Consider the following 13,790-nt stretch of genomic DNA (forward strand, 5'->3'; position numbering starts at 1 on the left):
CTTGACTTATCAACCTTATTGGTTGATCGACTTCGTATAGACTGAACACTGACTTACTCTGCGTGCACATTGATCCTTGATAGCACGTGGGACATAGACAGGTGAAACTCAAGCAGTTGGATCCAGGGGTGACTTCGCATATTGCATTGTTCTGACATGGGTTTGGTATGCATGGATCAGAAACTAAAAGAAAAAAGAAGAAGCAAGAAAAAGAAAGATTTCATAATGTGACATGCTTTCCTGAACAGTCCCCTTTCCTTCATATAGAACAATTCCTGTTGAATCGAAGTAGACTACATGTATCTTAGATTGCACCAGGGAGCTATCAATGTTCATCACGCTAGCATTACGTTCCCTCTCTCACACATTAAAACAAACAAAAATCATGGTAAAGTAATACCTAGCTTGAATATAGACAAGAAAGTTAATACCGAACATTACATAATGAAACGTGACACATCGTAGCGTCGACAACTTTTTAAAATTCACTTTTTGACACAAATCATACTTACAGGTTTGACATCGTGACCCTGAAAAGCAGCTAGGACACTGACAAACAGAAGACAGACAATCCACAGAGGAAGAACAGGTACCTCCATTCAAACACGGTTGACTGCTACACATATCCACAGCTTGTCAAGCAAACAAATAAAAGCAAGTAAATGTTGTTCATTTAGTTTTACTTCAGGAACACATTAAATGAAATATGAATTGCAACGTCCAGCTATCTAATATTTACGACATGCCTGAGAAGAATAAAGAAATTCAATGTATCTACTATTTTGCAGCTAGTTTTACACCGATTAGATAGAAAACGAAACAGAAAACAAGGATAACAAACACAAAGTTATATAAATTGTATTTAAGAACTTTTTCTAACATACAATCAAAACCATGATTCTCGACTGTTGATGATATAATCTACATAAAAAGCATTGTGTGTACTTGAATGAGATATCTTTAGTCTTGTTTACACGATGGCAATTTTGGTCGGTGTGTAAAGTTCGTGTATAGAGCTTGTCGGCGTAAAGGTCGGCGTAGTGACGATAGTCGTGTTAGCTACGCCGACCTTTACGCCGACTAATTTACTCCTCGAGTTTTCCAGTGGTAATGCGCAAACACGACTAGAGGCCGACCGTGTGGATCCTCTCACTTCGATCGGTTTAGATGCGGAAGCTGCGTTGAAATCGACTAGTGCGGACGCCACCACTTCCGGAAGTCAGGTTGAGTAAGACCACCGGTGGAAGGTCGTCTTTACTTAATCGTGGCAACTTGGTATGAGTACGAGCGTATGGACAACTAATGGTGTAATTCAAATATTTATTGCTGCAGGAAAAACTTACGCCGACTAGGAAGCCACGTCTGAAGATGGCTTACATCAAGCTAAGTGCTTGCACATGGTAACAGATAAATAACTTACCCGTGTCACAGTTTTGTCCAGTCCAACATGATGAACATGAGCAGGTGTGAAAAGAACAGAAGTTTGAACAGATTCCACCATTTTGACAAGGATTCGTTGCACATGCATCAACAGCTAAAGGAAAAAGAGAAATTAAAATTGTTATAAAATATCTTAAATAAATCAGAGCCCAGACAATTAAAAAAAATTAAATCAACGACATAAAATATCATAGTATATTACACCAGATAGATCGGGCTACAACTAATTTATTGTAGGGGTAGATCTATTTAAAATCTACTCCTGTCAGCAAAGAAAATAACGAGAAGAAAGACAAAATTGCAAAAATATGTAGAACTCAATGAAAATGAAGCCATACGTGTTAAGCAGTCTTGTCCCGTCCAACATTGGTCACATGTACATAAGTAGGATGGGCAATTGCTCTGACATAAACCTCCATTCTGACAAGGATTACCAGACATAGCACACGTGTCAACATCTGTAATAAAACATATTATATAGATTTACGATTAAACACATATGAAACGCATCTTAATACATTAAAACAAAACAAAAATTCTTTTAAGAACTTCAACAATTATCATCAACCTTTCATTTCTATTCTTATGCTATAATGTCTTGCATAGACCCATAACAATTAATGATAAATAAGATCATCAGTGAGTAGTACAAAGTTTCAAATTGTCAAAAAAGTAACCCGTCACGTGAACTTAAATATTTATTCTTAAATCATGAGAAAACTTCAGTTTGTATAGTCTGCTACAGTACTGTGGGGCCTTTCATATGAAGTCAAGAGTAAAGCCAACTCGAAAAGGCAAACAAGAGACACTGCTTGTTTATTCCGAGTTGTCCTGGCCTTATGATTTGCATTCGATCACACGATATGCGAAAAGTTCCGGGTCGATCGAGAACGATTCTGTTCGGTATAACTCAAATAAAGTGTATGGTGTCGTCATGACTACAGACCAAGTTCACAGTTGTTCCCGGTGTGGCAGGAATCACAGAAGCAAAGTGTCGTTGAACAATCTACATTTTGAAGACAGGTTCCTCCATTTTGGCAAAAGTTTTGCGTGAGACAAAGGTCCACAGCTATGGAATAGAAGATAAAACAGTATAGAATTAGAAAATGAAGAACTGAAGATATCATTACAGGGTACATCGTTGTTTAGAAATCTTAATATGTTATAGTTTCTTAAGAGTTCTATAAATAATAACTTAAAAGTTATGAATTATGTAGCATCAATATACCCAAACTAACATAAGACAAGGCAATTACTAACATATTTCTTCCTAGTGAGTTGCCCTACTACGTACTTGCTAAGTACTTTAGCAGAAGTATAGGAATACATAAGACTGTAGGAGAGTTCATGTACCCGAATGGTGCAGAACACGAGGCTTTATCCTTCTTGTATTTAATATCAAATGATTTGTTTTTTATTGAGACACGATTTCACTCTTACCTGAATCACAGTTGGTTCCCGTCCAACAGGAATCACATTGACACAGGTAGTTAGTGCAACCAAGCTGACTACACGATCCGCCGTTTATACAGGGGTTCGGGTTACATGGCTGTGGAACTGCACAAATAAAATCAAGTGTTTAATGTTTCAGTCTCGATGTTTAAAGATCACTTGTGTACCGGACGAGATCATCTGCTTCGTATAGCTTCAAAGACACAACAACCTTTTATTTCAAACAAGTACAAACTACCTTCGAGTTCATGTTACTCATGAATAACCGTCTGATTTTTTTCTTTCTAAATTAAACTTGTTGAATATAATGTTTTTATAATGATTACGGAGCAGGAAAATGGTCAATAAACAAGGCCATGGAAAATAGAATAACATCTTTTGAAATGTGGATCTACAGAAGAATGATGAAAATATCCTGGAAACGAATGAAAACCAACAAGGAGGTATTGCACATGGCAGGGCGTAAACAAATTGCACTAGTAGGATTAGTTAAGGAGAGAAAAATCAAATACTTTGGTCATGTTAAAAGACACCAAAGCCTCTTAAAGGATGTATTGGAAGGAAGAGTGGAAGGAAGTAGACCTAGAGGGAGCCCTAGAATCAACTGGGAATAGAAAGCTGGAGTGGACTAAAACTGCAAGAGTGCACTAGAATGGCAGAAGATAGAGTGAAATGGAGAGATGTTGCAATCAACCTCCGAACCGGGAGAAGATACTTAGATAGATAGAATATAATGTACGTTTTGAGTTGATGTGTAGAAGAAAACAAAAAACTATATAAACTTTCAATGCCAATTTGAGTTACCCAAATAGATAACAACTAATCGTGATGGTCATAAATCTTACTATGGCTTAGCGGTATTGTGATATCAATCAACCAACCGCGACTTTAATAATTTTTAATTTCAGCTATGACGTTTTAATGATACCTCGCTTCAAATCTTATTTACATGTCAATAGCGTTGTTGTATACTTACCTGTATCACAGTTAGTTCCTTGGTTACACCCAGTGCACATGCAGGTATATTGATTGCAATCGACACTACTCTGTGAACATAACCCGCCTGATAACCCGCCGGATCCACAAGGGTTACTAATACATGGGTTGATAGCTAGCACAGAATGAAAGAACATTTTCCGTCAATTAATTACATAATAACATACAAATTAAAGATAAACTTGAGTTCTGGTAACTAAAAGAAAATACATTCTCACAGAATCAAACGAAATTACACTACATGTTCAAGATTACAAATAAATGTCATTTGCCGAATAATTTTGATAGAAAATATATACTGGCTGAGTAATGAGCATGGAAACATAGGGAAATCAAGGTGTACTAACCCCGACACCATTTGTGTTGTCCCATGTATATCTTTCTGTGTATAGTGCTTGTAACTTCACCATGACTGGGCCACATATTTTATCATTTTGATGATTCCAGAACATTGCAGTACACAACAATACTTATTATGCTAGATGATCACCCTTTTCTGATCGATTCCACAACGTTTCTTTTGCAATGCAATTGCATGACCAGTACTCAACTTTATCTTTAATGTTCCAACCAATCACTAAGAATAACTTTTCTGGCTTGCAAGAATGTCAAATTCGGGAATCTAATGTCAATAATAATTAATTTGAGTACGAAAGTAACACGGATTTGTTTCAATATATGAAAGCATTTTGGTGAAAAATCACAAGAATTATATTCAGTAGCCATATCATATTCTTAAAGGGCTCATATTAAATCATGGATTTCCGCCACGATAAAAGGAGTTTGTAAAGAGTTGATCATAAATGCATGCTACTCTTACCATTCTCACACTTTGTACCAGCAAAACACCCCCGGCATTGGCATACATAGGCAAGACACGAGCTACCATCTTGGAAACACTGACCACCGTTCATACACGGGAAACTACTGCAGACACTGATGGCTGAAAATTGAAATCATATGAAAATAAGATGACCAAATTGAAAGTGATAGACATCAACACTTCCTGCCTAGGCCATTTATCTTATTTTTATTAACAGAGATAACAGGAATAATATAAGATGTATTATTCTAAGCTGCTGAATATATATTTGTAGATATGCATATATTGTCATATTATTATTATATAACGGAGGATTTAACTGGCTATGTCATTCCATTTGGTGTCATGTAAAAAACAAGATACAACACAATGAACCCAGCTTCAATTAAACTAAATTTGATGCAAGGAATAACACATACTCATCTTTACTTAGACTTTATAGATATTGATAAGCATTTTGAAGGGGAAAATGGATTACCAAGATGACAAATAGTATACAAGGTATAGAGTTAAAAAATGGGAAAACTGATCATCCCCTACATGACATGAAAATGCACCTTGGAAGTAGAAAAATGGGATTGACAGCTCAAATGATTATAGAGAAAATGAAGATACTTACGTGACGTGCAAAGTACTCCAGTAAAGCATTCAGTGCAGAGACATTGAAAGTTATTGCACGATCCTGGTGTCTGGATGCAGGTACCTCCATTACCACACGGGTTGTTGTCACAAGGATTTTGTACTTAGAGGCAATGAGACAGGAAATATAGTATAGTCATCATCAATCATTCATGTAGAGATGACGTGGCAATAATTGTAAACACTGCCATGATATAGGTCTCATTCTAATAACGGAAAATCACATAAAACAGGGTGTGATGGGGTGTGAATTGGGAATCTAAGAATTCAAGATAATTTTTGTTTTATTCCTACTCTGAAGAAAAGTATAATTTGGAAGAAAATATGATCTAAGTGAAGAAACTTAATACAACTGTTATATTCACGTAAATTTCTTTTCTTTCTCAATTGAAACACATTTAGATATTGTGTGACATATTCATATAAAAAAGGTAAATACAAACGGTTTGTCATGGTGAAAGGTTTATAAAAAAAAAATTAAATTCATGTTTTGGATAATACATTATATAAATGAATAAAATTTAAAAACCTTTATGGAAATTATAAGTACATATACTCACAGGTTTGGCACTGACTACCAATATAACAACCTTGGCAATCACAGGCATATGTCAAACATGATCCAGCAACTCCATTACACGTCCCTCCATTCAAACATGGGCTAGAAGCACACGGATCTTTCGCTACAAGGAAGATAATGCAAGTAATCAAGGTTCAAAGAGAAGGAAAGCCGATTTAAGACAATTTCTATTACCAGATAAGATAAAATGACATGGGGTTATATATCAAGGTGAAGAAAGAATATGACATTTCAACTTCTTTTCATCACAATGGAGTCGACTTTTCAATATCCATCGTCGTATGCTACAAATTTGTATGTTTTAACCAGAGGAAAAACACTTACGAGGGGCAAAGGACATACCTTGTTCACAGACGGTTCCCTCGAAACATGATGTACAGGAACAGGTAAGGTCAGTGCAGGAGCCTGGAGTCTTAACACAGGATCCAGAGTTCTGACATGGATTCGGTGAGCACTGATCGATAACTGCAGAAGAATTTAAAGAGAAGGCTTCGTAAAATTCTCATAGTAGTAGGTAGACATGTTGATTTGATTTGGTATGCATATTAATACTGCACTCTTTGAGGGGTTACGTTAATTTACGGGATTAGGTTCCTTTACGATATCCTCAATGTGTGTGCGTGTCTAATTGATTTTTTTACAGACGTGTATCAATCAGATATTATTATTTACGTCTGGGGACCGACTTTTAACGTCACCATCCGAAAGATGTGATTCAGGTTCAAACCTGCGTCCTCAGCTGAATCAAACATATATATCAGACATATCAACTGCAATATTAACAAGAGTTAACTGGCATTAAAGGCTATAACTTTTATAAAGGTTTTAGCTTTAATAAACTGAATCAAATACTGCTTCTTCAATTTTTCCTCAATTTAAATGATTGAACCAAAAAGATCTAATATAACAATGCATTATGTTAATAAAATGTCATAAATGTTAGAATACATATTATTTATAACTTGCCTTGAAGACAAGTCCCGCCCTGGAAGCATCCATCACACTGACAGGTGTAGAGGCTACATTCGCTAGGATCCTGTATACATGTACCTCCATTGGCACATGGGTTTGGTGAACATGGGTTTATTCCTGTAGAACAGAACGGGGTACTTAATGAGTGTATTGACATACATGAACAAGTTATCATATGCAGTTCTATCTAGACACTGTTTATACCATCAAGTTCGATTTGGATTTCCTTACAGTCAATTTCAACTTAGGATATTTATTAGCTCGTGGGAAAGACACACTTCTCATACTTCTCATAATAAAAATCTGATTTGAAGAAAGTACATAGTTTTTTTTTGACATATTATATTCACAGTGGACGAAGCACCTTATAAACATTGCCTGTCAAGTAGTAAAGAGGGAAAACTTTTGCCATTAGGGGTTTTATTCACTCGGCCAAATATCACTAAAGTAAATACTTTAATAAATCTTCAGTTTGATGAACCAAACGAACTTCCAAATAATTTCATGGCGGAACAGTTTTTTTTTGTTAATATTTAAGATATTCTTACTTGTCATACATCTATCACCAGTCACACATGTTGGGCAGAGGCATGTCACTGACAGACAGTCTTGAGATTGAACACACGTTCCTCCATTAAAACACTGCTGAAAACCTGCACATTGATCTCTCACTGTACAGGGTAAAAGAGAACATAAGAAATGTTAGACAAATATTGAAAATAGCAGCTCCTACACCAAAATCCTAATTTTTCCAAACATGTGTGTTTTCATAGAAGTTAAGAGCTGCTCCTATGAATTCAGTTTTTGAATGAATCATTGCATATAAGGTAATATGCTCATAACAAGAACAATTGAACATCTAGGTTTTCAGTTAAACAATCTCATGGGAAATCAATTGATATAATGTTCTTCAAATGTTAGAAAGGTATTAGATAGCATGGACCGAGGCAAGTCTATAGCAGACCCTTAGTTAATTGAAATACACAAAACTATTCAAGTGCCATCCACTTCCCCTTCTGATATATACTTCGATTTTAGAGTCAAACATTTTTTAAATATCCCGCCATACTTACTGATTTCACAATGAATGCCTGTGAAGCACGATGGGCATGTACAGCTATAGATATCACAGAGTCTATTACATGTTCCTCCGTTCTGGCATGGATCACTGCTACATGAATCAGCAGCTAAGAAAAAGAGAGATTTAACGTAAATGATTTAATACATTTATAACGGAATATCTGTGTGAGATGTAAGGCATCATCTTTCACATCATTTTCGGATGACATACGTAATGCTTTTATCTTGAACCCCGAAATGTGTATTTCCACACTGATGACTGCAAGACAGAAAATTCATAATACTAATTTTCGATGTCGTTCTTCCACTCTATAAATAACAATTTAAAAAGTTAAAAATATTGAATATATTTGATATAAATAAATTACAACTAGCATCGTTTATGTTTTCTTATTCTAAACGACTATTGCCCAATAACTTTCATGACTATTTCGAATATAATCGCAACATTAATAAATATAAAACAAGAAACTCCAATAAAATGTATGTACCTTTTTATATTTTTAATTTTTCAAGAACTACAGTAAGTTTTAAAGGCCCACAGCTTTGGAATGAGTTGCCAAACGTATTAAAAGAAATATCCACTGTTTTTACATTCAGGAAAAAATATAAATGTTATCTTCTTAATTGTGAGTAGTTTTATTTGATCTAATTGCCTTTTATGAGATTTATGTAAATAATTATGTTGTGTTTTTATGAGATTATGCTATGTTATATTATCTGTTTGTTTGATTGTTTTTATTTTTTTATATTTTGTATAATGTATTTTTTTTTTTTTTTTTTTTTTTTTTTTTTGAAGGGTGGAAATATAGGGGATCAACCTTGACAGGCCAATGGCCTTTGTTGATCCCTCACATCCTCCACCCTTCATCCTTCTTTCATCAGTACAATTTAAATGAATGTTGTTGTTTTTTGTATATATTTATATGTTTTAATGTATGATTTGTTTGTATATCTTTTGATGTGTTTTTAAAGTGATGTGAAATAAATTGAATACTTGAATACTTGAAAAAAAATTATAAAAAAAAACAACAAAAAAACAATCATCTTAACTTATCTTAGTGCTTATCTTCTATCCTGATATTTGTTTCACTGTTGGACAGGGTTTACAATCCAGTGCTGTCCATTATTGCATACAACCCGTTATCAGGATCATTCAAATTCAATTCAAATTCAAAGTTTATTCAACACTCTTTATAAAAACATTTAAAACATACAAATACAGAATGGAATAATAAAACACAAGAAAGTGATTATAACAAATTACAATGGCAATTTATAAGAACAGCAATGCATTGATTTATGTTCAAAACATTGGAATTACATGCAAAATATGAACTCTTGCATAAAGCATGCTCACAGTACCTATTTCACAGTTTTCTCCATTCCAGCACTGGTCGCAGATACATGAATACGAGGGGCAACCATTCATGCAGAATCCACCATTCTGACATGGATTAGATGCACAGAAGTTAATAGCTAGGGAAAACAAAAATAAAGTAAAACAATTATGCAGCATATGATTTGATCCTGCTTCATAGTAGATATGTTTCAATTGTCATCACCAATGCCTTGCTGAAAGGGATATCAACAACATATCGACAGCACCCCCCATTCGAAATCGTCCTGAAATGCCCATGAACAATAATACAAAAATATAATGTTATTCCATTTTTCGTTTGACTACCATTCTATCGTCGGATATAGCATCATCCCCATCATATGTCTATATTGCCATTGATGAGATTTAAATATCACTTGCTTTTCCCCACCCCCGACAGTATTACCATGGTTACCTGTTTCACAGAGTTCTCCCGTATGACAGGGGCCACAGGTACACTGAATCCCACTGCAGTCTGCTCTCTGTAGGCAACTTGCTCCGTTCTGGCAAGTGTTAGCCGTCGTACAGAGGTCAACATCTGTATGAATGAGAGAAAAAATTATATTCCATTGATTGCCATCATCCAATAATGTAGTATAGCGTAAAATATTAAACTGATAAAAGTGGTCTAGGTTTCACAGTGGCCGTTGAGTCTTGTAACCCGTCGAGACTTTGAAGATGCATCTTACAGAAATCATAACTTCTAGAATGGTAGCAATTATGTCGTCAACATCCATATTACTGACATTCCAAGATCGGCCTCGACTTATCTACGAGTCTCTCTGTTACGAAGCCCAAATGACGATGACGAAATATTCAATGAGCCAGTTCACGGTTGCAGTCTGAGCATGAGCAGACACAGGTCATTGCAAAACAAATTGTGAAATACAAAGAGACAAGATACTTGATATGTTCTCATGAAAGTTATATAATCGTTATTCGTTCATGCACAAGCAGTGCACTCAATGGTACACAGATGGAAGTATACTTTGAAAATGGAAACCAAAGGCTTTTTTTGCAGCACCTCCATCGCTGTAGGAGTGATTATTTCAAAATGTACAAAGTGGCACCTCTTCATGTTTTAAAGATCTGTGGGTATTTGGGACATGTGCTAACTGTGAACTGGTTTGTTTTTTTGTTTATTTTATTTTAGCACGGTGGCATACTTCAGCCAATGGCTGTTCTTCAGCATTGCCGAGCATATAAAAAGCAATCAAAATTTTATAAAGAAACATACATTATAGATGAACATGATTTACTTAAAAAGTTATATCAAACATACACATATATATAAACAAATAGGTTAGAAGGCGAGAAATCCAAACAAGCCCTAATTTAGAAAAGAATACGAACAGAAAAAAAAAATATATATAAAAGAATATATTTACAACAAAAAGAAGAAAAACAAATCAGTTGTTTTTGTTTCCTATTAAAAGTCAAACATGATATTACAAATATTATAAACTGCTTTTGAAAGTAAAGTTGGTTTATATTTAGTTTCTACCGGCAATTTATTCCATCGTTTTGATCTATTGTCTTACCTGTTTGACATTCTTGCCCCACAAAGCAGCTGGGACAGTTACATGTGTATTGCTGACAGTTTCCAGGGACTGGCTGACATGCACCACCAGCTTCACAGGGGTTTGGTGAACACGGATCAAGCTCTAGTATGTGAGAGATACTTCAAATTTAGTGATGAGCAAATCGATGAAGTCATCATGATATTCTTGTCAATGAATACGCGCTTGAAATTATTCAGATCTTGCTTTCGCAAAGCCATCTTATACAGGGCGTCCCAGAAAAAAACGAAACCGAGAATTATCGATATTTTATCATAACTTAATCTTAATTATGATTAATAAATGACACATATTTGTCAAGCTTAGATCCTCCTCTTTCGTTAGTTAATCTCTGCAATGTTTACACATGTAAATTCATTCGTGAACCACTGTTCTTGTGGATATATATGTGTATTCTTTTCGTAGCTCTTTTGATCAGCATATAGAATAGCAACATAGTTTTCCGGGAGAATTAAGTGAAATATTTTCATATAGAATGAAAAAAATCTGATAGCTCAGAACAGACGGGAATCCAAACACGGACAATGCTAAAAGTGTTTTACGTATTACTGTGATGAATCAATCACAAGGATTAATTATGCAATATTATTTTTCTTATAGATTAATCATCATGCATCCTTAATGAGATGCGAGTCAATATAAGCCACCTCACCTGTCTCACATGTATCTCCGACAAAACATCCAGAGCACAGACATATGAATTCATTGCATGAGCTAGCTGATACGAAGCAGATACCGTTCAAACACGGCTGCCCCTCACAGGGATTTACACCTAAAAGTTAACAGAATTTAATAAAAAGTTAGAAAAATGCTTCGAAACATTAGGAATAGAAAAAGGTAAATTTATGAATTTGTTTATTATATATAACAAAATTAAAAGAGTGAATAGAATTCATGAACAATACAAAAAATACCGTCAATATGTTTACATTTATATTACGCTTAGCTAACATCAACACAATTAAGAAGTAAGATGAAATCACAATATATGGTATCACAATAATATAAAATAATAATAATAATAACATAAATCACAATAATATGGACGACACAAGAATAATAGGTTAAAAAACACAAGATATTTTACAACATATCTACTGGTGTGACATATATAAGCCTGTGCTGGAAATTTAAGGGCCTAAAAACCGTTTGATAACTGGAGAAAGTATCATTTAAAGAGTAATATTCGTCACAGGATACTTACTCATTCCACAATTATCTCCCTGAAAGCAATCTGTACATTGACACTGACGAGTGAAGCAGTCTAACGCCGTACAGGCAGCACCGTTCAGACAGGCAAGCGATTGACAGGGATCCAACACTGAAACAATGCAAATATAAATCAAGTGTAGTGTATATATTACGAAAACCTTACAGGACAGATACAGGACACCCAGGAGGACAAACAAGCGCTTGATTCAACCGATATGCTCCTTGGAGATAATGCTTTTGGAACAGAGATTCGGTCTTTGGCACACAATGTTAGGTCAAAGGATATAGAGCAGGATTTAATGCTTGGGAAGGTGCACGGTAACAAATAGAAGAGCAGGGAAAAGGATGAGATAGATAAAGAAGGTGGGCCCAAAGAAACAGACACATCCCTAACTTTGACGAGACAAAATAATCGGGAGAACATTTGTCTATGGTGTCACCAAAAGTTGGAGAAAACTTGATTGTACAACAATACTAGTGTACCTACAGGAATTTTGTTGTGAATTTGGCTGCCTGAGGGCATGAGTTATAAGGCTAGCATTCATGTGCATGTAATACATTATTTTCAGCGGCCTTTCACTTCTTACCCTTATACGTACACAGGTCCAGCTCTTCATCTCAATCATGTTATGAAGGTAACAACTGATGTAAAACTTACTACTTGAAAATTTAAAAAAAATGCATGTATAGGCACACTTCGCGGTATTGCTTTCCAATGAAAAAAGTGCTAGGAATGTAAAAATAATTTTTAAAAAAGAATACCGCTAGAAGAAAAACCAATGGAAAAAGCATTCATTGTCTTTTAGTTTTCTTGGTTCTTACAGGGAACGTTTAATTTGTAAACAGAAATGTGAACATAGAAATAGAAAAACCAATGGAAAAAGCATTCATTGTCTTTTAGTTTTCTTGGTTCTTACAGGGAACGTTTAATTTGTAAACAGAAAATGAAAAAGAGAAATGTGAACATAGAAATATATGGGGCATTCATGTTTTTCACAGATTATATGTCATAATAGTGTGAGTTTGGAACCGTTTTAAGAGCTACCAATGTAGGCCTACTCATTTAAGAACGTAATAACTCGTTAATCCTCCCAGCATACACCGCACGAAGTCTCGCAAGTATACTTTATCTATGAATGTGTATATAGGAAAAGCTGTAACTTACATGTTTGACAGAACTGTCCAGTATAGCATCCTGTACAGCTACATGTATACTGATCACATGACCCAGCAGTGGGTACGCACAGAGCTCCATTCAAACACAAGTTATTCTCACATGGTTCTATTACTGTATGGATGATAAATATACGGAGTAACGTTAAAAAAAATTCAATGGAGTGACAAAGAATACAAAGTTACAAAGATATATAAGAGATCCTTTCTAGCGTATGTACCATAATTATATATATTATAAATCGAAACAACACACAATATATTAAAACAAAAAGTTCTAAACAGAATACGAGTAGTGTATTCTTGATTAAAACCATACATATATTTTACTTTATAGGGTGTGATATCGTGGCAGAATTTACACAAATAAGTTAAAATCTAACCATTCTAGCTTCTTTAAAATCAAAATAACAAAGCAAACTAAACATGAACGTTAATGTATCATACGACAAAGTATAATAA

General features: G+C 34.8%; 2 protein-coding genes across 2 annotated transcripts in view; both read right to left on the reverse strand.

Moving 5' to 3' along the window:
- Positions 1–13,790, reverse strand: part of LOC581033 (fibrillin-2) — a 66,672-nt gene that overhangs the window by 26,174 nt on the left and 26,708 nt on the right. The window contains exons 32-48 of the mRNA XM_030984908.1: positions 13,321–13,443; positions 12,148–12,264; positions 11,596–11,715; positions 9,779–9,901; positions 7,976–8,089; positions 7,451–7,573; positions 6,273–6,395; positions 5,911–6,033; positions 5,331–5,453; positions 4,709–4,831; positions 3,869–4,003; positions 2,881–2,997; positions 2,387–2,509; positions 1,779–1,898; positions 1,421–1,534; positions 513–632; positions 58–183 (exon numbers count right to left, since the gene is read on the reverse strand). Of these exons, the coding sequence (XP_030840768.1) occupies positions 58–183; positions 513–632; positions 1,421–1,534; positions 1,779–1,898; positions 2,387–2,509; positions 2,881–2,997; positions 3,869–4,003; positions 4,709–4,831; positions 5,331–5,453; positions 5,911–6,033; positions 6,273–6,395; positions 7,451–7,573; positions 7,976–8,089; positions 9,779–9,901; positions 11,596–11,715; positions 12,148–12,264; positions 13,321–13,443 (2,067 nt within the window). The remainder of the gene's footprint in view (positions 1–57; positions 184–512; positions 633–1,420; positions 1,535–1,778; positions 1,899–2,386; positions 2,510–2,880; positions 2,998–3,868; positions 4,004–4,708; positions 4,832–5,330; positions 5,454–5,910; positions 6,034–6,272; positions 6,396–7,450; positions 7,574–7,975; positions 8,090–9,778; positions 9,902–11,595; positions 11,716–12,147; positions 12,265–13,320; positions 13,444–13,790) is intronic.
- On the reverse strand, positions 7,982–11,709 carry LOC115923422. Its single transcript, XM_030983915.1, has 5 exons — positions 11,596–11,709; positions 10,905–11,027; positions 9,779–9,901; positions 9,348–9,461; positions 7,982–8,089 (listed from the first exon to the last, which is right to left on the reverse strand). Exons 1-4 carry the CDS (start codon positions 11,647–11,649, stop codon positions 9,411–9,413), a joined length of 351 nt encoding a protein of 116 aa, XP_030839775.1. The 5' UTR covers positions 11,650–11,709; the 3' UTR covers positions 7,982–8,089; positions 9,348–9,410.

This window comes from Strongylocentrotus purpuratus, unplaced genomic scaffold (assembly GCF_000002235.5).
Source record: "Strongylocentrotus purpuratus isolate Spur 01 unplaced genomic scaffold, Spur_5.0 spur5_scaffold_14, whole genome shotgun sequence".
NCBI classification, from domain to species: Eukaryota; Metazoa; Echinodermata; class Echinoidea; order Camarodonta; family Strongylocentrotidae; genus Strongylocentrotus; species Strongylocentrotus purpuratus.

Bases quoted from the DNA above. Each gene is read 5' to 3' on its own strand.
- LOC115923422 (XM_030983915.1), bottom strand. From the start codon at position 11,649: ATGAATTCATATGTCTGTGCTCTGGATGTTTTGTCGGAGATACATGTG. The intron at 11,028-11,595 runs GTGAGGTGGCTT...CTCACATACTAG, and splicing joins CGGAGATACATGTGAGACAG to AGCTTGATCCGTGTTCACCA. The intron at 9,902-10,904 runs GTAAGACAATAG...TCATTCATACAG, and splicing joins GGGGCAAGAATGTCAAACAG to ATGTTGACCTCTGTACGACG.